Source organism: Petaurus breviceps, unplaced genomic scaffold (genome assembly GCF_028583685.1).
Source record: "Petaurus breviceps papuanus isolate PSGF00001 unplaced genomic scaffold, PetGlider_PUasm1.0 689, whole genome shotgun sequence".
NCBI lineage: Eukaryota > Metazoa > Chordata > Mammalia > Diprotodontia > Petauridae > Petaurus > Petaurus breviceps.
Genome location: NW_027186458.1, coordinates 6,934,468 through 6,954,350, shown reverse-complemented (window position 1 = coordinate 6,954,350; position 19,883 = coordinate 6,934,468). Strand labels below are relative to the sequence as shown.

Sequence of the window (19,883 nt, the reverse complement as noted above, 5' to 3'; positions counted from 1 at the left end):
TTGTGTCTTGTTTTTCTTCCTGGTCTGTGTCAGCTTTATCATGTCTTTTTATTTAAAGCCTTCCTGGGATACACTGTGATACCCCAGAGACCCTGAAGCCTCTTCTCTAGCCTTTTTACCAACATCCAAGGATGTCCACACACTGCACAGGAGAGCTGTCCATCAGCCCTCGCTCCTCCAGCAGTCACACCTATCCTCAGTCTTGTCTTCTCTCCCAGCTCCCATGGTCAAGTCAAGGTTGTTAAGATGCTATGGGATGCTTCTCCTCTGTGTCACCTGCAACCCCGAGTCTTCTGCCATGGTGCTGTTCTCTGACTTGGGGCCACAGGACATCCCCAAGATACTGATGGTTTGGTGGCAGAGAGAGCTGAAGAGCCCTGACCAAAAAGGATTCAGCCCATCTTTGTCCTACTGCTCATATCTGGGCCCAGCTCCCTGGCCATCTGCAGCCCCTAGCCAGGTTATTTGGGCACGGGTGAAGTGGATCAATTGGCTGTTCATCCAACTGTGTGTCACCAGCTGTGCAAGGACTATCTTCATCCACTTGGTGTTTCCTGTGTGGATTATTAGGCTATCTCTTTGGAATGGCCATGGACCTCAAAGAGGCTCTCTACTCAAGACCTCAGTCAGCCGAGTTATGCTGGCAAAAATAAAGAGCATCTGGAATACTCCCACAGCTACAGTCTTCTCACGTGTGGCTATCATAACATAGCCTTGAGACCTGCAACCAGATGGGCAGCTTGGTTCGTCGATCCTTTGAGTGTCTAGAGAAAGTTAGGCATAAAACATGGCAAAGGGTAGACAGCCAAGGCAGCAGCAGCAGCAGCAGCATCTTTAGTTTGTAAAGCACTTTAGAAAGGGTACCTCAGTTGATCCTTACAACATAGTGGGTAAGTAGCCAACCAATACAGAGGGTGAATGTTCTGACACACAGAGCTGGTGGTTGGTGTTGGAAGAGAGCCAGAATGACATCACTAGGTTGGGGTCCAGGTATAACGTGTCCACCTGCAGCTGATCAGCCCAGTATGAGCTCGAAAGGCTGCACCACAGGTCAGGCACAGAGTCCATATCAACATTTGGAGAGGAGATGGCTCTCAATTTGCACATCTCACATTTCTTTTGACCTACTGCAGTTCTGCTTTGCTCAGAGAACACTACAACTTCTTTGATATGGGCATGCCATGCTGGGTGGTCCTGTGTCAGAGTCTCCCATGTCTCAAAATAGATTCCAAAGTTCTTCAGAGAGACCCTGAGAGGGTCCTTGTATCCCTTCTTCTGACCTCCATGTGCATGCTTGTCCTGTGTGAGTTCTCTATAAAATAGTCTTTAGGAAAACATACTTTGGGCATTCAAACAGCGTGGCCAGCCCACTAGAATTGAGCTCTCTGCATAGGTTTGGATACTTAGCAGCTCAGCTTGAGGGGACCTCAGGGTCTGCTACAACACTTATAAGTCTCAAGCCCTGGGCTGCTCCTTTAATCTCTGAGGGCTCTAGGACTTTCTAAGAGACTTGCATGGGTTGGGGGAATTTGCAGACCAGAAAATCCCCAAATGAAATTAAAGGTCTAGACAAAAGGAAAAAAAAAAGGTACCCTGGGTACATATAGACTCTCCAAACACTGAATAAACAAGGGCAGAAAAAACCACAACAATAACAACAAAGGTTCTCAAGGAGCTGACATTCTACTGAGAGCAGATAAAAACTAAGTATAATAGAAGGTAAAGAGAGGAAGGAGAGAATACTGAGGGAAATCATAGAGGATTTTTCTGCAAAATATCTAAATAAAAGAAATGGAACAATAATTTCTAGCTCTGATTTGTTTCCTATCATCACAAGGAAGGGATAGGGACTGGACCAGTTATTTCATTGATACAGGGAACTCCCAAATAAGGAAACTTTCTCTACCAGTGCAGGTTGGCACTTCTCAGCAACTTTTCATCTTACAGATTTCCCCAAGAATGTGAGATTAAGTAACTTGCCCATAGCGTGCATGTGTCAAAGGAAGGAGTGGAACCCAAGTGTTCCTGGCTCAGGCAGAGGTCATCTGGCCATCACACCATGGCTGCTCCTCATGCTTAGTAACTTAGCCATAGAATTGCTAGATGCAACCATCCTTAGGCTCAGACTGCATGTTTATTCATTCTAAATGAAGCCAGGTTCACAATGGTTCAAATAACTTGAAAGAACACTCTCATCTTGATCCCAAAACATGGCCTCAGGACTTCTGGTTGTGAGGTATGAGGGCAGAGTAAGAGGCCACAGAACAGACCAACTTTTCCATATCTCAGCAAGAACCCCATGAGAAAGGTCAACTCAAGGAAGCAGCGGCTTCTTTGACCAAAAAACCTCAAATGAAAATTCTCGGAAGAGGACAGACAAAAAAAAATGAGCAGACAAGACAAATGCTCCCACATAACAAGTCACCAGAAGGCATGAAGAAATACGACAAATTAACGCCAGTGATGGTCCCAGAAACAAAGCTCTGTCTAATGGAAGACATCCGACGAGGGTAGTAAATGTGCCAGAGGGAGAAATGACATTAGTTAAGAGGAAACAAGACAAAATGACTGAGCTCAACAACCTGGAAATATCTGTGGAAAATATTTTTTCATAACAATGATTCACTGACAAATTGTCTTTCTGGAAGACAAGAATAGTAGAAACTGCTAAAGAATCAGCAAAATATGCTTGAAAACAACCCAATTGGACTGCCTCAGTGGAGGCAGGCTGCCTGACTCCCACCTTTCTACTCCGACCAAACCCTTAAGTTCACATCAGACTGAACTCTGATTTTTTAAAATCCAGTAGGAAAATCCAGGAGGTGACTTCTTACACCCCAGAACTGCACAAAAAGTCAGCCAGAAAGCCCATTGGCAATGGAAGAGGGAGGCCGTCCAGCCAAGTGAGCCTGGTCATAGAAAGGGCCAGTGTAGCTACAAGGGTCTATGTCTAGAGGCAGCAAGAATGGAGGGCTGCCCTGAGAGATACCACCCCAGGCTGGGGACTCCGGAGGCCCTGGAAGCAAGCTGCTGCAGGGCTCTAAGCAGAACATGCCAAGTTGGAGTTTGGAAAGTCCCTAACACTGTCTTGAGATGCCAGAGAGGGAACAAGAATCCATAGGTCATAGGGTGAGACCAAAAGGGTCAAAGGACAAGCCAATTTGTTCTGTGAAGTTTGGATTCAGTCAAAGGACCACACTTGAGAACCTAGAAGGCCACATGTGTCCTTGAGGTTGCGGCTTCCCCACCCCTGAAGACGTTGGAACTTTGCTAGTGTAGGGGGTATGTGGGAAATCAGGACTTTTCTACAGCCTCTCAAGTGGCTGAATCTTAACTTGAAATGTTGCTTTATTTTTTCTGCCAATTAAGTCATTCATTAACTCAACCTATGTTTGTAATGCATCTAGTTCAACTGGGGCTTACAAAGACCACTGTTTCAATCTTTATTCTGCTCCATACTGCCCATGTGACCTTCACGGTAAAGAGAGCTCCCAGGTGTGGAAGCTCCCTCTCCTAATGCCGGCTGAAAGAGGGACAGATCTCTTCCATCGCACCATGTGTCTGCATCCCAGTCATTTGTCTTGTCTAGAGCTATGGGGGAGTGCCATGTGGATGAGATTATCTTATTGTTCTGATCCTGAGAAAAACAGGCTTCTGGAAGTTCTGAGAGATGTCCAGTAGCTGGCCAAGTGGAATTTCTACAAGAGTAATAGAGAAGATCCCGTCAGCACACATCTGTTAAGCAATAACGACAGCCCTTCCTACCCACCACCAGCTGCAGAAGATGGGAGGCTACATGTCTGCCTGAATTATGAAATTTCCAAAGCCACATATTGAAAGGATCTAAGAATAACTGAATTTTGAACTTTAGGCTGAATTTATTCAAACACTATGGGAGAGGACAAATGCTTCGAAGATTTAGACGCTGGTTTGTGCTTATGCTAGTAGTGAGAAGAAGCAGTTTCTGTGATGGGGTATGTCACTTCAGACCACACTTAATAGGTAGAATATTCCCATTTTGCATCATGAGATGGCTATTTTTATTCAACTCATAGAAAGTAAAAAATGAAAACCTTTAATCATATGTGCTAGCCACATGATTTCATAAGGATTTCACCAAAAAGGCCCCATTTGTTCTCATTAATTCATAGTGAATTGACCATTGATTATTCATGAAATGCCTTTCCTTCACAGGATAAAATGGACCATAGGTGCCTTACCACAGAAGAGGCCTCTCACACGCTCCATCTGAGACATGTAAATTGTGTTTAGGATGTTTGTGAATTGTACCCGATGTTTACTGAAATGATTAAACATAGAAAAATGAATATAAGACCCTGCCTTTCTTTTTCAGCTCTTTTAGAGGGAAAAACAACAACCTAAGAGCCCCAAAGGCTCTGTTCAGGATCTCTCCCTCTCTCTCTCTCCCCCCTTCTCTCTCTCTCCCTCTCTCTCTCTCTCTCTTTCTCTCTCCTCTCTTTCTTTCTCTTTCTTTCTCTCTCTCTCTCTCTCTCTCTCTCTCTCTCTCTCTCTTTCTCTCTCTCTCACTGTCTTCTCTCTCTTTTTCTCTCTCTCTGTTTCTATTTCTCTCCATGTGTCTGTCTGTCTCTCTCTTTCTGCGTTCTCTCACTCAGTGATCTTATTTGCTCCCGCAGGTCCAATTATAATCTTTTTTTCAGGTGATTCCAAGAGCTAGATATCCAGCTGTAATCACTCTCATGAACTTCAGGCCCATATCACCAATTGCCTATTGCATATTTCAAACTACATGTCCTGTAGGAAACTCAAACTCAATATCTACAAGCCAGAATTCATTGTCTTTCCCCACAAATTCATCCACATAGGAGATGCTGAATGAATGTTTGTTAAATCAAACTCACACACAGCAGGCCTTCAGGGTCTGAGCTTTCATTTTATTATACATGACTAAAATTTAGAAGGGACCTTAGAGATTCTCTCACTCAATTCCCTCATTTTATACATAAAGAAACTGAAAACCATCCAAGAGGAAGTGACTTATCTAAGGTGACATAATAGGACAGAGCAGGGTAAAGATTTGAGCAGAGGTCATTGTAAGCCCACCTGAAGGTGATGTTTTAGAAACACTAGCTGAATTAATGAATGGATTGTCAGAACAAAAGTAAATCGACACATCGAGTTATGATTAGACTGAATATGAGAGGGTGTAAACGGGGCCAGCTTTCCCCAGACCTACCTCCTTAGCACAGATCTAAAACGAAGCCTTCCCTGATCCACCTGAACAGAGTCAAAACACTGGAAAAATAAGAGCTCACGTAAGGCATCTGTTATCAAAGCAACTGACCTGGAAAAGAGGCCAAAGAGAAACAATCTAAGAACTATCCAAGTCCCTGAGAACTATAACTGAACCAAAACACCATTTCAAAAGAAATCAAACAACCCAAATCTATTGGAATAGAGGACACAGTGAAAATAAAATCCACTGGTCAGTTCCTGAAAGAAACCACAGACTGAAACCCCCCCCAAACATCATATCCAAGATCCAGGGTTTCTAGGTAAAAAAAAAAAAAAAGTAGTGTGAGCAGCTGGGAAGAGAATGCAAGTACTAAGCAACCACATGTAGGATCAAAAGCCAAAGCCAAGGCTGGTGTAAATGAGGGAACAATTTATATAACGAGAGTCTGAAAAGCCAAGGGTAAAGACTTCCAACCAAGGATAACTTTCCTTTTCAGAGTAATCCTACAGGGGAAATGGACCCACATTAGATGAGAGGATCTTCAAGCATTCCTGATGAAAAGATTTCAGCTGGGTAGAGCCTTTGAAATGCAAATACAGGAAAAAAACCTAGAAAAGTAAACACATTTAAGGAATTGGAAAGTTAATGATGATGAATGAAGTATTTATATTCTGAAGGAAGGAGGAGAAGAAACAAATGTCCCTTCAGAATCCTGCTGTCATCAAGGGTCGCAGAGCTAAGAGAGACAACCAAAGGGACCAGGGAGGTTTTTGTTCTCTTCTGCTGTTTTTAAGAGAGGAATGACATATATTGAGGGAGGGGGGGGGGAAATTGTTAATTGGGCACAACTGAAGCATATGAGAAGAAAAGCATACAAACATGGAGGAAGCGGTGGGAAGAAAATAAGTCTCATCAATCTCACTTTATCTAAACTAAGCAAAAGCAGGTTGAAGAGACAGTTTGGTGTAGAAATACATTAAAATCAGCAGGGAATAGGGAAGAAGGGGAAAGGTAGTTAACAGATGGTAGATACAGGGAGGAAATATTCACAAGCAAAATAAATTCCATCATCAGCTGTGGATCATAAATGATAGATTAAAAGGGGGAGAGAGGAGGTGTAAGAGTCAATGATGAGGGTTCTGGACTAGGGGAAGAGAGAAGCAGGGGAATGGAAGAAAGCTGCATAGAATGCTAGTACTGAGCACATTACTTCTCTTTCATCTCATCTTCCTCTTTTATAAAGAGAGGGATAACTGGCAAAAAAGAGGGAAAAAATGTAAGAAAATATAATGACAGGAAATACATCATTAGCAATCACAGCCATGAACATGAATGGGGTTGATTTACCTATAAAACAGAGGAGTTAGCGGAAAAAATAAAAAGCAAAATTCAATAATTATTTATTTATAAGAAACACCCTTGAAACATAAAGATGCACACAGAGTCAAAATGAGGACCTAGAGCAGAATTTATTATTAACTTGTAAAAACAGACAAGGTAACAGTAAAAAAAAAAAACCAGATATGATTAAAAGTGATAATCAGGGAAACCAGTAAAGTCCCTTAAAGGAACTTCAGACAATGAAATAACTATATCTATCTATCTATCATCTATCTATCTATCTATCTATCTATCTATCTATCTATCTATCTGTCTGTCTGTCTGTCTGTCTGTCTGTCTGTCTGTCTGTCTGTCTGTCTGTCTATCTATCTATCTATCCGTCTGTCTGTCTGCCTGTCTGTCTGTCTGTCTATCTATCTATCTATCTATCTATCTATCTATCTATCTATCTATCTATCTATCTATCTATCCGTCTGTCTGTCTGTCTATCTATCTATCTATCTGTCCGTCTGTCTGTCTGCCTGCCTGTCTGTCTATCTGTCTGTCTATCTATCTATCTATCTATCTATCGGCACTAAACAGCATGGCACCTATTTAAAAAGAAAAGCTGATTTAATTACAGGGAGAAATAGAGAACAAAATCATAACAGTTTCCAATGTGCCCACTTCAGACCTGGATAAATCTAACAAAAAGATAAACAAGAAAGAAGCCGAGGACCTGGATGTAATTTTGGAAAAGTTAAATATGCTAGATGTCTAGAGATCATTGAGTGTAAATAGAAAGGGATACACCCATTTCTCAACCCTTTATGGCATCTTTGCAAAAAAAGAACATATGCAAAGTCATAAAAACCTCATAATCAAAATGAGGTAAAGCAGACAGATTTCAATAATTGGGAAGATATTAAGGGGTCAGGGTTGGGCTTTGCCAATATAATAAAAATGACAATATTATTTAATTTACAAATTTAGTCAAATTACCAAAGTTTACATTATAAAATTAGAAAAATAGTAACAAAATTCATCTAGGGTAACAAAATCTAAAGGAAAAAAAAATAGGAAAAAAAAAACCAAAGTAACAGGACATTGTGGTACCAAATCCCAAACCAGACTATAAGGTAGAAATCATCAAAAAATATTTGGTACTGCTTAAAAACCAGGAAAGTAAATCGCTAGAACTGATTAGTAACAAAAGAAGCAATCAAACATGGCAGCATAGTGTTCAAGAAACCCAAGAACTTCAACTACTGGATTAAGGACTCACTAGGTAAATCAAGGCCATGGAAGTTATGACCCACTCTGTTTCCATCCTGGGTTAATTTGCCCCTTCTTAAGCATCCTGGTGCCCTTCCCCACTCCCCCACCATATTGGTGTCAGACTTAGTATGGACACTGATTGGCTTAGGCCACTGAAGCACAGAACTCCTGAGCTCAAGAAATCCACCAGCCTCAGCCTCCTCAGTATTAGAATTACAGACATGTGCCATGGGAGCCTGACTTGCCAAGATCTTTTATTGACTCCAAATCCAGGGCTCTTGGTACTGGACCGCCCTACTCATACTAGAGACACAAGTTTAGATACTGGACTGAGCAACTGAATTCATGACACATAGTAGGTGTTTAACAAATTATTGTTGATTGCCTGCATGTAAAGGTAAGGAAGGTGCAGCATATCCCCCTTGGTTACGATTTTGTGGGTAATGATAGAGATAACAACAAAAAGAAATAAGCATCAATAAAACACATAAAGGGGCAGCTAGGTGGTGCAGTGGATAGAGAGCCAGGCCTGAAGTCATGAAGACTTATCTTCATGGGTTCAAATCTGGCCTCAGATACTTATTAGCTGTGTGACCCTGGACAAGTCACTTAACCCTGTTTGACTCAGTTTTCTCATCTGTAAAATGAGCTGGAGAGGGAAATGTCAAACTGATCCAGGATCTTTGCCAAGAAAACCCCAAATGGGGTCATGAAGAGTTGGACACGCCTGAAATAGCTGAACAATAACAATAAAAATGCATAAAATACACAGAAGGAAAAAAGATGATAAGAGGACATGCTCAAGACAATCTTTATTACTACTGCATTAAATTCCATGTACACCATAAAAACCCAAACTATATAACAAGTTTGCAGTTTCGTATGCAAATATATTTTTCTTTATATTTTTATATACTCTTTATAGACTTTTTCTTTATATGCTGCTCATATTTGTTGATGATTTTTAAATTCATAGTTTTATAAAAATATTTTAAAAGGAATAAAACTGCCAGGAGTAAGGAGAATTTGACTAAACGAGGAAGCGGGCTGGTCACGCCCCCAGATGGCCATGAGCCATCCCAGCCCTGGGCTGGGATCACCTGGAGGACATTGCTGAGGGTGGTCAGCACAGCTGGCTAGGCCCCAGTGCTGGGAGCCAGCACTGATCCAAGTCCACGGAACCAAACAACCTTCATCTTCTGCTAGCCAGTTCTGAGTGACGCTTCCTCTACTTGCAGCTGGCCAATTCCCCACATCCAAAGAGTGTTTATCTGTCAGTGGCCTTCAGAGTAGGCAAGGATGAAGAGTTTTGTAAATTAGGCAAGAAAGAACAGAAAGTCCTATACTTATTTTGAGAGGCAGTGTGGTACAGTAGATTGAACATGAGACTTGAACCTCAGTTGAAACCCCACTTCTGACAATGTGTGATCCCTGGGCAGGTTGAGACCTCAGTTTTCTCATATTTAAAATAAAATGTCTGGACTCATGACCCATAAAGAGCCTTCTAGCTGTAAATCTGTGTGATCTCATGAGCATCGACAAGATGAAACAGGAAAGAATGGGGAAAAGCAGAGGGCTGGCCAATGCTCTGGGCCAACTGGGTCATTCCAATCCATTTATGACAAGAGCACAGCCTGTCACTGGTGGGTCAGCTCCAGATGTTTTCTCTTTACCTCAAAATACAAATGTTTACAGTTCCTGCAACTGCTTTTGACTTCAGTCTCAAGCTATTTGGGGGGGGGTAGCACTGTATGGCTTACAGAGCACTGTCTCCACAACAACACAACTGGCAGTCCCAGTATCATGACTCCAGTTTACAGATGAGTTCAATTGAGGCTCAAAACGATGAATAAATACCACACTGTCATTCAAACCTGGGTCTCCAAAGTCCAAGTCCAATGTGCTCTCGAGTCTTCCATTCCCTAAGCTGTACTCAGCATAGATGTCAGCATAGATGTCATAGATGTCACTCAGCATGGTAAGTCAGAAATACGAAGGGTTCTTTGGGGAAATTTTAAACAGTGCACCTAGCCATAGCATTTATGCTGAGGCATCTAAGAATCCAGTGGAGTTTCCTTTCATTGTCATCTCTCTGTGGCGGAAAGAGTAGCGAATTTGGAATCGGGAAAACTTGAACTTGTGTAATACCTCTTACGAGCTGGGTTACCTTGGGGAATTTACTTAACCTCTCTGGGTCTGCAAAATGAAGGAGCTAGACAAGATGGCACCTGAGGTCCCTTCCTGCAGCGCATCTATGGTCCTCTGGCCCCAACATTTCTCTCTCTGCCTCTGTCTCTTGTCTCTCTCTGTCTGTCTGTCTCTCCCTCTCCTGAGCTGCAATGTCTCATTGCCAACAGCCTGCTGGACACCTCCATTTCAGACTCAGTACATTCAAGAAAGAGCTCACTGATCCCTACAGAATTCATCGTTCCTCCCAAGCAGCCTCTTTCTGTTGAGGGCGCCACCATGGTAGCCATCCGCCATGGTAGCCATCTTCATGCTTGCTAACCCTCAGTGTCCATTCAGTTCCTAAGTCTTGCCTGTTCTCTATTTCCAGCCTCTATCGCCTCCATTTTCTTCGCTCAGGCCTCCACCACATGGTATCTGCCCTATTGCAGGAGACTCCTTACTGCCTCCTCTGCCTCCAGTCTCTTCCCTTTCCACTCCATCCCCCACAAACTGTCCAAGTAATCTCCCTAAAGCCCCATGTTAATCCCTAGCCCCAAAACCTTCAGGGGCTTACTATTGCCTCTCAGATAAAACCAAACTTCTCAGCCTGGCATTTAAAGCCCTTCACACTTGAGCTCTGACCTACGTTTTCTGCTTTAAAATTAATCTCCTTCAAGGTCTCTACATTCCGGTGAAACAAGTTGGCCTTGCCATCCTGTTTCCCACATCTGAGTTTTTGTAAAGATTGGTCCCCACGCCTGGAATACATGATCTCTTCACCTTTACTCCTTAGAATCCACAGCTGGACTCTTTCCAGGATCAGCTCTGGAACCATCTCCCAGCTAAGGTCTCTCTCATGATCCTCCTCTGTGTTGGGGTTCTCTCCACCCTCAAATGACCTTTATTTTCTTATCGGTGTTTGTGTTAGAGCCTTCCCCCACCAGCAGTAGAACCGAAGTTGCTTCTTTTCCTTTTATTAAATTAAATTTTTTTTCAAACAAAGATCAGCTTTCTCTCCCTCTTGCCTCCTCCCTACCCCGAAACAAACTGAGAGAGCGAGAAAAGCATAATCTCCTGTTACAAGATACATACAGTCAAGCTTTTGCCTGATTCCCACAATGGCCATGTCCGATCGGAGCTCTGACTAGATCTAATTCCCAGTGGGTAGCCTGTTTCATCAGGAGCCTGCGGAACGGGCCATTGGGTCGGTCAGAGTTCCCAAGTCTCTCAAACTTGTTTGTCTTTACAATATTGTTGTTATTGGATAAATTGTCCTTTCTTCTGGTTCTGCCTGCTTCGCTCTGCACCATTTCCTAATCTTCCTAGGTTTCTTAGGGCATAATTGTATTCTATCATATTCAGAGAATATCAGCTTCTTGAGGGCAAGGACTCCTTGCAGCTGTTTGTGTGTGTTCAGACCACTGATTTATTAGAGCAAAGATCAAATTTAATACAAAACTTGAAGAAATGATTTAGAGAGAGATCACAGACAACGAAACTACACTCAGTCCCAATGTGTTTAAACAAGTTATCAATAATGAAACATGGACAATCAATAGTAAAAATTGCCTTAATACCAATTATAGAGAAATTTAACTGATATACATCAATTGTCATAAAGAGGCCCAAAAGATACTAAAATTCACCTCAGTCAACAAATACTTGAATTATTTCCCATTAAGAGAAATATTTGAGAGAGAGAGAGAGAGAGAGAGAGAGAGAGAGAGAGAGAGAGAGAGTCCAAAGGAAGCATCTGTTTAGAATATAGACTCATTTTTTAAAAGCTTATGAAGGCAACACCAATTACACCTATAAACTTATTTGTCAAATTTTATATGGATGATTAGGACAAATATCATCTCTTAGAGAAGAGGGAAGCAATAGAGGGTAGAACCAGATTTTTAAAAGCTTGGCAAGGGAAGAGACCCAGCTCGGTCAGACAAAGTTAATAGTGCTGGGGTGCTATGCCAATCAGTAGTATTTCCAGAGGTGGTATGGGATCAGGGCTTCAGGGTTCTTTCATGGGCTTCACATCAGTTTTAGGACAGAGAGTCCCCAAAATATACCTCCCAGCTGTCATCCGTCCTTTGCCATTGCCTCCTCATCTTCTCTGTGGCATAGAGAATGGGTTGGGTTTTGAAGGGGGTAGTAGTAGTAGCAGTAGTAGTAGTAGTAGTTGTGGTGCTGGTGCTGGTGGTATAAAGCTGTTGTTACTGGTGTTGTTCTATGTGGGAATTTTAATACTGAAGTCATAGATATGCCTTATAGTAAATAGCAAGGAAACTCTAGAGCTCCCAGCTGGGGCCAGCTCCAGGCCATTACAAGCCCATCAACATTCTTGCCATGGAATATGAAAGTAGCAATGATGACTTCATTCCTGAGCAGAAGAAATCATTGATCTTAACCCTGCTATGACTTTCCTATAGCCCAAAGGACTCCAGCAACCAAAGGCTGAGCTAGCCTCTGAGGGGGACAAAATGAGCCATGCCCCAGGGCCCAAATGAAAGGAAATGGTTTACCAAGCCATTCCTTCCCCTGAGGGTGGGTAGAGAGGTCAGTCAGATGTAAGCAGAAAAACTAAGCTCCCAAAGAGGGAAATGGAACCTTTCAGCAACTGTACAATAACACAGGGACAAGTAACATTTCCATGGCTCTTTAACATTTGGAAAGAATGTTACATATATGTTATTTTGGCTTTACTACAGTTATCATTACACAGTCAACAGGGTAATGGTTCAAGCTTCTTTGTTCAATATGCCTTTTGGCTGACAGCATAGATACAGGCATTGCTGTACTGAAATCCAAATGGAAATTCATGAAGGTTCCCATTTTACAGCAAGGGTAAGTTTAAGAGGCCAGATCTGAGCCCAAATCTTCCACAGAGAAGTCAAGTGACTTGCCCGGGGTCACACAGCTACCAAGCATCTGAGTCAGGATTTCTATTTTCTATTTCTATCTTCTGACTCCAAGTCTGAACCTGTAATCTAGGAGACCGTGCTTCCTCTGCCTCTGAAGATATTCTATCAGATCTTGAAGGAACCTCCGAGACCATCTGGCCCAACCCTCCCATTTTAAAGTGGAGGAAACTCACCTGGGTAAGGTCACCCAGTTAGTTCAGTCTATTGTACTAAACACTAAAACCACTGAGAGATTTTCACCATTTCAGTAAGGTGAAAAAAAAAAAAAAACCTCTGCCTGAAATTCCAATTCTAAGAGTTGGAGTTAAGGGTGGGCGTGCCATGTTTTTTGATGTTATTTTTTTTAACATGAAAAAGTAACTGGAAACTAGTCTGGTCGAGCTATACATTCATCTTTCCCATCAATGTCGCTAGTGATAGATTAGCGTTAAAGTAAATAGCTAGGCGTCCACAGCGAAGTTCTCCCAGTCCCGGGAGCGCTTTTACTTGGTTCACAAAAGATTTCCTTCAGGCTAGCTTTGTTCTTGCTCCAGCCAAGAAGCAGGTTGCCTGCCTCCAGCACTCTGGCAGGAATGAGATGTTGGCTCAGTGAAGGGGCTTTCTAGGATCTCCTAAGGAGGAAATGCCCCTGTCTCACTCTTGACCTTCGCTCGGACCAAATACATGGCAAATATATGGCAATGAATCCCACCACTAGAAAGAAGGTTATTCTTCCTAAAAGTAATGGCCACGGTCAGAAGGAAGCCCAGGATTTGAAAAACAAAAACAAAACATAGAAAGCCACTGCTGGACCGTCTTTGGGGGAAACTCTCCCATTAAACACCAACTCCGGGCCAGCAGAACATCCCAGGGGAGCCCCAGGCAGCGCAGAGCACCGAGCCCTCCCGCCCCATCGCGGAGCAGCTTGACAATTCGCTCGCTCGGCAAATTACACAAATCGCTCGCTGCCATGCAGACGATGGGGCAGTTGCAACATATACGCTCAGAATCAGTGAATTTTCGAGCTGGAAGAATCAAGAGGGTTTTAGAAGAGAAAATGAAGATGCGAAAGCACAGGACTGCCAGTGCCAAAGAGAGAAAGGCAGTTTGGCACAGTGCAAAGTTCACGAGCTAGGGGTACCTAGATCTGAGGCTTGACTTTGCTACTGCGTGGCAACTGTGTGATCTTGGATAAGTCCCTTGCCCTCTCTGGGTCTCAGAAGAGCGGATGGACTAGCCATTTCTACAGGCCCCAGTCTTCCCAGGGCTCCGGGAAGCTACCTCCATCCCCAATCATGCAAGCTCGTCTCGTTTACCCAATCCGCACAGAGGCTCACCTGTCCACACTCACCCCCTGGCCCCAGAGCCGCACCCCGGGCCACTCACCGTGTCTGCAGTCGCAGCGGTCCCTAGGGTCTCCAGGGAAACAGCACTGTCCGCCCCCTGCACCCCAGTCCCGGCCCCTGCCCGAGAAGCGATGCTGTCCCGGGCCGGGGGCCGGGGCCGAGAGCAGCGGCAGAGGTGCGGAGGCAGGGGACTGGCGGCGCTGGAAGGGCAGGCCGGGCGGCCGTCGGGGCGCTCCGAGTGCCAGCTGCACGGTGCCAGGGGGCCGGGGGAGAGCAGCGGGCAGCGGGGGCCGGCGCGGCCCGGGGGTCTGCGGGCTCCTTTCCACGCCACTCACGCCCAGGAACGTCCCCAGTGCCAGAGCCACCACGAAGCTGCAGAGAGTCATGGTGCCCGCGCGTTCGGCCACCGCCACCGCCGCAGCTTCGGCCTCTGGGCCATTCTTCTGCGCTCAGAAACAGATCTGGGGGGCGGGCCCGCACAGGGGGAGCCGGGGGGCGGGGCCTGGACAGGCCTCCCTTGCCCCTCCCGGAGAGCCCTCAAACGTGGGCGGAGACAGGGGAGCGGCGAGGGAGGGGGCGGTGCCAGTGGAGCCAGGAGGTGGGCAGGGGGCAGCGCAGCCAGGTATGAGGAGGGCCTGCCACCTGGCGGGGCCAGAGCCGCCGCACAGCCAGGGCCTCACCCCATCTCACCCACGGCCAGTCAAGGGGCGCCGGCCCACTCAGAGCACCCAGGCACTGGGCTCCGGTCCCGCGCAGACAGGGCAGAGCTCGTGGGAGGAGCAGCTGCCGAGCGGGAGTCACCCGGAGCCCACAGGGTAGTGGGCTGCGGAGCTGAGAGCTCTGGGCGGGAGAGACAGGGGACCCGGGAGAGTCAAGCTCTGCCTTTTAATTTGTTTAAAACCACCTTTACCTTTCTAGGCCTCAGTTTCCTCCTGTGTAGAATGGGGGGTGGGGGAAGGGAGAGACAGACAGTGTCACAATCATAATGATCCCTGAAAGGAAATAGGATTCTGAGTGACTGAAAAAACCAGCAGCGGTCCGGGAGAATAGCTAAATGAAGCTGGGGGGACGGAACGGGGAGCGGGAGGGCGGGGGATGTGAACTACAAAGGAAGAGCTTCGCACACAGTCCGAGGGCGGCTGCTGAATGGGTTGTTTTTGTTTAACTGGTTTCTTTGTTGAAATGTGTGTGTGTGTGTGAGCGCGCGCGCAAGGGCTCAAATTCTGAGGACAAATTGCCAAGGAATCAGTGCAAAGTCTTTTCCTTAAAATGAAGGAATTGGACTCAGAGCTCCCCTCAGACTTGCGATCCCAATCCTCTTTCTACTGCTTTCTCTAAGAACTCGGACATCCGAATAATCAAATCAACTGCACTATTGTCTCAGGGAAGGATGTGTCCAAGGATGTCACCGCCCGCCACCCACCACTGCCCCGCTTCCCATCCCTGTGGCTGTTCAGACAGAAACATCCTTCAACCGGCAGCACTCTCTCCCTTCTCTAGCTGACGTCTCCACTAGAAAGTCAACTCTGAAGGGAGGGACATCTTGCTTTCCTAATTGAATCCGAAGCATTCAGCACAGCGTTTGGGACTTACATGATATAGAAATGGTTTTTTTCGGGCACCACCTGGTTGGACCACCCCCTCCATTTTACACCTAATCCGGGACCCCAGGATCTGGCTTCCGCGCCCGTGGCTGACACGGGCAGGGGTTCTCTATTGCCCTATTTTCTTTCTTTCCTTGTTGCACTATTCACAGATGAAGTGGAGACAGAGGTGAGTACATCCTCCGCTCCAAGCCCAGGACTCCCAGTTCTCACATGCAGGGGAGAGGTTGAAGGCAATCCCAAATTAGCCATGGGGGATGGGCACCCCTGGAGAAGGAGCAGCTGTTGAGGAGTTTTCTGCTTCCTTCCTGGCCTCCCACTCTCCACCCAGTGGCCTAGGTAAACAACAACTGTTTGGTTATTAGGGGGATTCAATGAGGCATTGCTAAGCACCAAGTTTCCTGTCTGCCCTGAGCACAGACTGTGGCCTCTTCTCCATCCCCAAGAAACCGTTCTTCACCATGTCCCACTTTTATTCTGAGAGATGTCAAAAGATCACCAGACTTCAAAGCAACCAAAAGAGCCAGGAAGAAACATCAGGAAATGCTTGGATCCAGCCCAGGACTGAAGATAAAGGGATCCAAACGCTCCTGATGCGAATTGGGAAAAAAAAAAAAAAGGAAAGGTCTTGCCGGTGCAGCTAGCACCAGCACAGGTCAGCAGCCTGGAAGCCCAGGACAGCACCTGAAATGGAGAAGCTTTGGCAATGCCCTGACCAGAGAAGCCCTAGAAAGCCAAAATCACCTTGACAAGGAACAACCAACTCCACCACTGCTGTAACTGAGGGCATGGATCCTTCCAATGTTCTAGCCAACAGCTTCCAGCAAAGGGGGGAAAGGGATGTCAGGACCAAAGTAAACCATCCCAGAGGGACAGAGAGTGTGGATCCTGACCCTGTCACAAAGTCCTGAATCAGGTCATGAGGCTGGAGATAGGAGTAAATGGAGGAAGAAAGAAACACTCTTAGGAGACATTTTGTATCCAAAGCTGCCCAGGAGATGAGAGAGTAAGTTCACAACCACAAGCACAGTCTCAAAGAAAGAAAATAAAAGTTCTGTATGAGGAACTGATGGGATTTTATTGGTAGAAATGACCTTCAGGAAGAGGCTTGCTCATGGGGTTTGCTGCTGTGCCCTGGGCACAGTGGGACTTGGCTTGCACCCTCCCTATGTGGTGTCCCCATTAGAATGTGAATTCCTGGAAACTGAGGACCGTCTTACTCTTGTATTTGTGTCATCAGAGCTGAACACAGCACGTGTTCAGTGATAGTGAATATCTAGTAAGCACTCTTTTTTCTTGCGTTCATTAAAAAACAGTGGCGTGGCCACAAGGATTTCAGACATAATTGAAAGAAATGAAGCAAGATATTTAAGAAATGGAATTGTAAGAGAGAGAAAAACGCTAGTAGCAATAATCTGAAAGACAACGAGTAGCTTAGAAGAGAAGGTGGAAACCTTTCCCCACGTAACAGAATCCTTCAATGGTGGAATGTCCCAAACAGAGCTCAACGATGTGATAGGGAAGTGAGAAGTAACAGGATAAATCAAAAACTGAAAAAAGACAAGAAAACACAAGGTATATACTATTAAGAACAAATAGCCTGGAAAACTTACGCGAGAGACAATTTAGGAACCATCAGAGTCCTTGAAAACCATGACATTCGCTTCACTGATATCTCTGGGTGGGTCCTGGAAGATTTAGGCCCCCTACTCCCTGAGGAGTGGCACATTTGGCCCTGTGAAAATGAGCCCCTGTCCTTTGTTTCTGTTTCTTCTTTTGTTTTAGGTAAAGGAGACTAGCCTGGAAGCTCTGATCTTATGAGTTCCAAAAGGTTTGGAGAGCCATCCTTCCAGGCAGCTGAGTGTTTAGCAGTCTGGCAAGTCTAGGGGTCCAGGCAATGTTGGGTTTTGCCACAGGTCCAACCTCAATGTCCCACAGAGGGAGGGGCAGCTTCAAGGACCAGAGTAACTATAATGGCGATGAATACTCATCCAGTAGCAGCACTGCATTTAAACTTAAATTTGGTAAGACCAATCCTACATAGAAACTGCTAAGCTTGAGCCTATTCTCTCCCGAGAGACTGAAGTGCTACGAGATGATCCTTGGGATGCTCGGAAGAAATGTTCGTGCCGTATCTTGTAAGTAAATGCTTAAGAGTATCATAAAAGAAAATCACTCGAATTTTTTTTTTTTAGAACCAGAGGACAAAGTAAAACTAGAATTTTCCGATCATTTCATGAAAGAAATGAAAACTGTCAGAATCATCACAGATAAAATATGGATCTTGTAGGTCAAAGGAAAAAGACTGCAAGAGGTCAGAAACAAAGAATTCAAGTATGAGAGAACAAGAGTCAGCATCACAAAAGACCTGACGGCTACTCTTTTAAGAAAGAAAATCTTGGAATGAGATATTCCAAAAGATAAAGATTTATCAAGAATAAAATATTGAGTATAATCCAACAGGACAGGGGATTGAATCTTTAATGGACTAGCGGACTTTCAAGCATTTCAAAGGAAAAGACTGGAGCTGTGTAAGAACTTTGAAGTACCAACACAGGAGTGTGGAGAAGCAGCATCAAAAGTATTTTCTGGACCTACCCTCTCAGGGACAAGCTTGCCACGTCACCCCTCTGGGTTCCACAATAACTGGGAGGTTTTTGAATGTCTCTTCTCTACAACAAAGAATTCAATCCCTTCGACCTCTGTTGCCCCATTGGCTAGGAGCCAGTGACCATCAATCCCAGGGTTATTTAGTCATTTAATATCACATTTCTTTCACAATGGGATACTTATTTCCAAGAAATAACAAGGAGAATAGAGCATTTTCCCCAATAATCCCAGGACATACATGCTCCTAAACTATCTCAATCTCCAGGGGAGCAAGTCAGAACAGCTCAGTTCCTTCATAGCATTTGGTACCACTAAGTTCATGTCCAGAATCCTAAGTCCTGCTGAGCACCCAAAGGTCACTCTCAAAGTTTGCTTCTTAGGGCATTTGATATTGGGTTGGCTGAAATACTACCCTGCACTCTAATTCCTCCAATTCCTGTAGCTCACTTTCCCATAATTGGAGTCTCTACTCCTTGAACCTAGAGTAGAAAATTTAAAAAAAAAAAGGACAAGGACCCAGACCCATTTCTCGGGACCATACGACATCAGAGGAATATCAGATCACATGACACGAGCCCTTTCCCCTGTACAACATAGTTACCCCAGCACACTGTGAACAAAAGACTCACTGAGCTCCCCCAGACAAGAATGAAGAAAAAGAACTAGCCAGTGCTGACTCAGGCATTAAGGATGCTTTCAGTCCCAGCCATGCAACCAGTCCAGAACTTCCCAAACACACACTTAGCCAACTGGAAGCCCTTAAAGATTGCTAGTGTCTTTAAGGCGCTTCCCTTTCATGCCATCATGTCTCCTGGCAGCAGCTCCCCACTGTCCTCCACACAGAGGTACCATCTGAAGGCCTCTGTGCAGCACCAGACCCTCCCCCCACTACACTAGGAATGTTAGTCTATGTGAGCACTTCAGAAACCACAGTCACAAATCGGGGCTCAATGTGTTATTTTGTTGATTGTCTGGATTCTAGATGTAGGAACGTGTCAACAAAAATTTAAAAGTGTTTCTTCTACATTTTTTTTCTGGAGAGCCAATTGTTAAACATTTACCAGCAAATTACTGGATATGAATACATTGGTACATAAAGGAGGAAGAAGGAGCTGGGAACCTGTTATTCCTCATAATTGGGATGCACGGGAAGAGTCTACAAACATGGCGGAAGGTGCAATAGGTCTGGCCATCAAAGGAATTTCACACTTATCTGAAACAAAGGTTGAACACACATACTCCAAAAATGGTTTGGTATAGAAACTCGAATTGTAGGATGAAACAAGTGCTGTTTAAAGATATTTTAAGGATCTGTTCTGCTTGACTGTACCTATTGTTTACAAGGAGCACTCATTTATTTGGGGAGGTAGAATTGGGAAGAAGAGAGGGACTTGTGATAGTGATAAAAAAAAGAGAAAGGCATGATGTTGGTCAGTGGAACATT

The 19,883-nt window shown here is 44.7% G+C and overlaps 1 protein-coding gene across 3 annotated transcripts in view; it reads right to left on the bottom strand.

The window, feature by feature from the left end:
- PRSS12 (serine protease 12) overlaps window positions 1-14,682 on the bottom strand; it is a 68,994-nt gene extending 54,312 nt beyond the window's left edge. For all 3 annotated transcript variants that reach the window (XM_069104905.1, XM_069104906.1, XM_069104907.1), the window contains exon 1: window positions 14,266-14,682. In XM_069104905.1, the coding sequence (XP_068961006.1) occupies window positions 14,266-14,611 (346 nt within the window). In that variant the 5' untranslated portion in view covers window positions 14,612-14,682. The remainder of the gene's footprint in view (window positions 1-14,265) is intronic.
- Window positions 14,683-19,883: the final 5,201 nt, after the last annotated feature.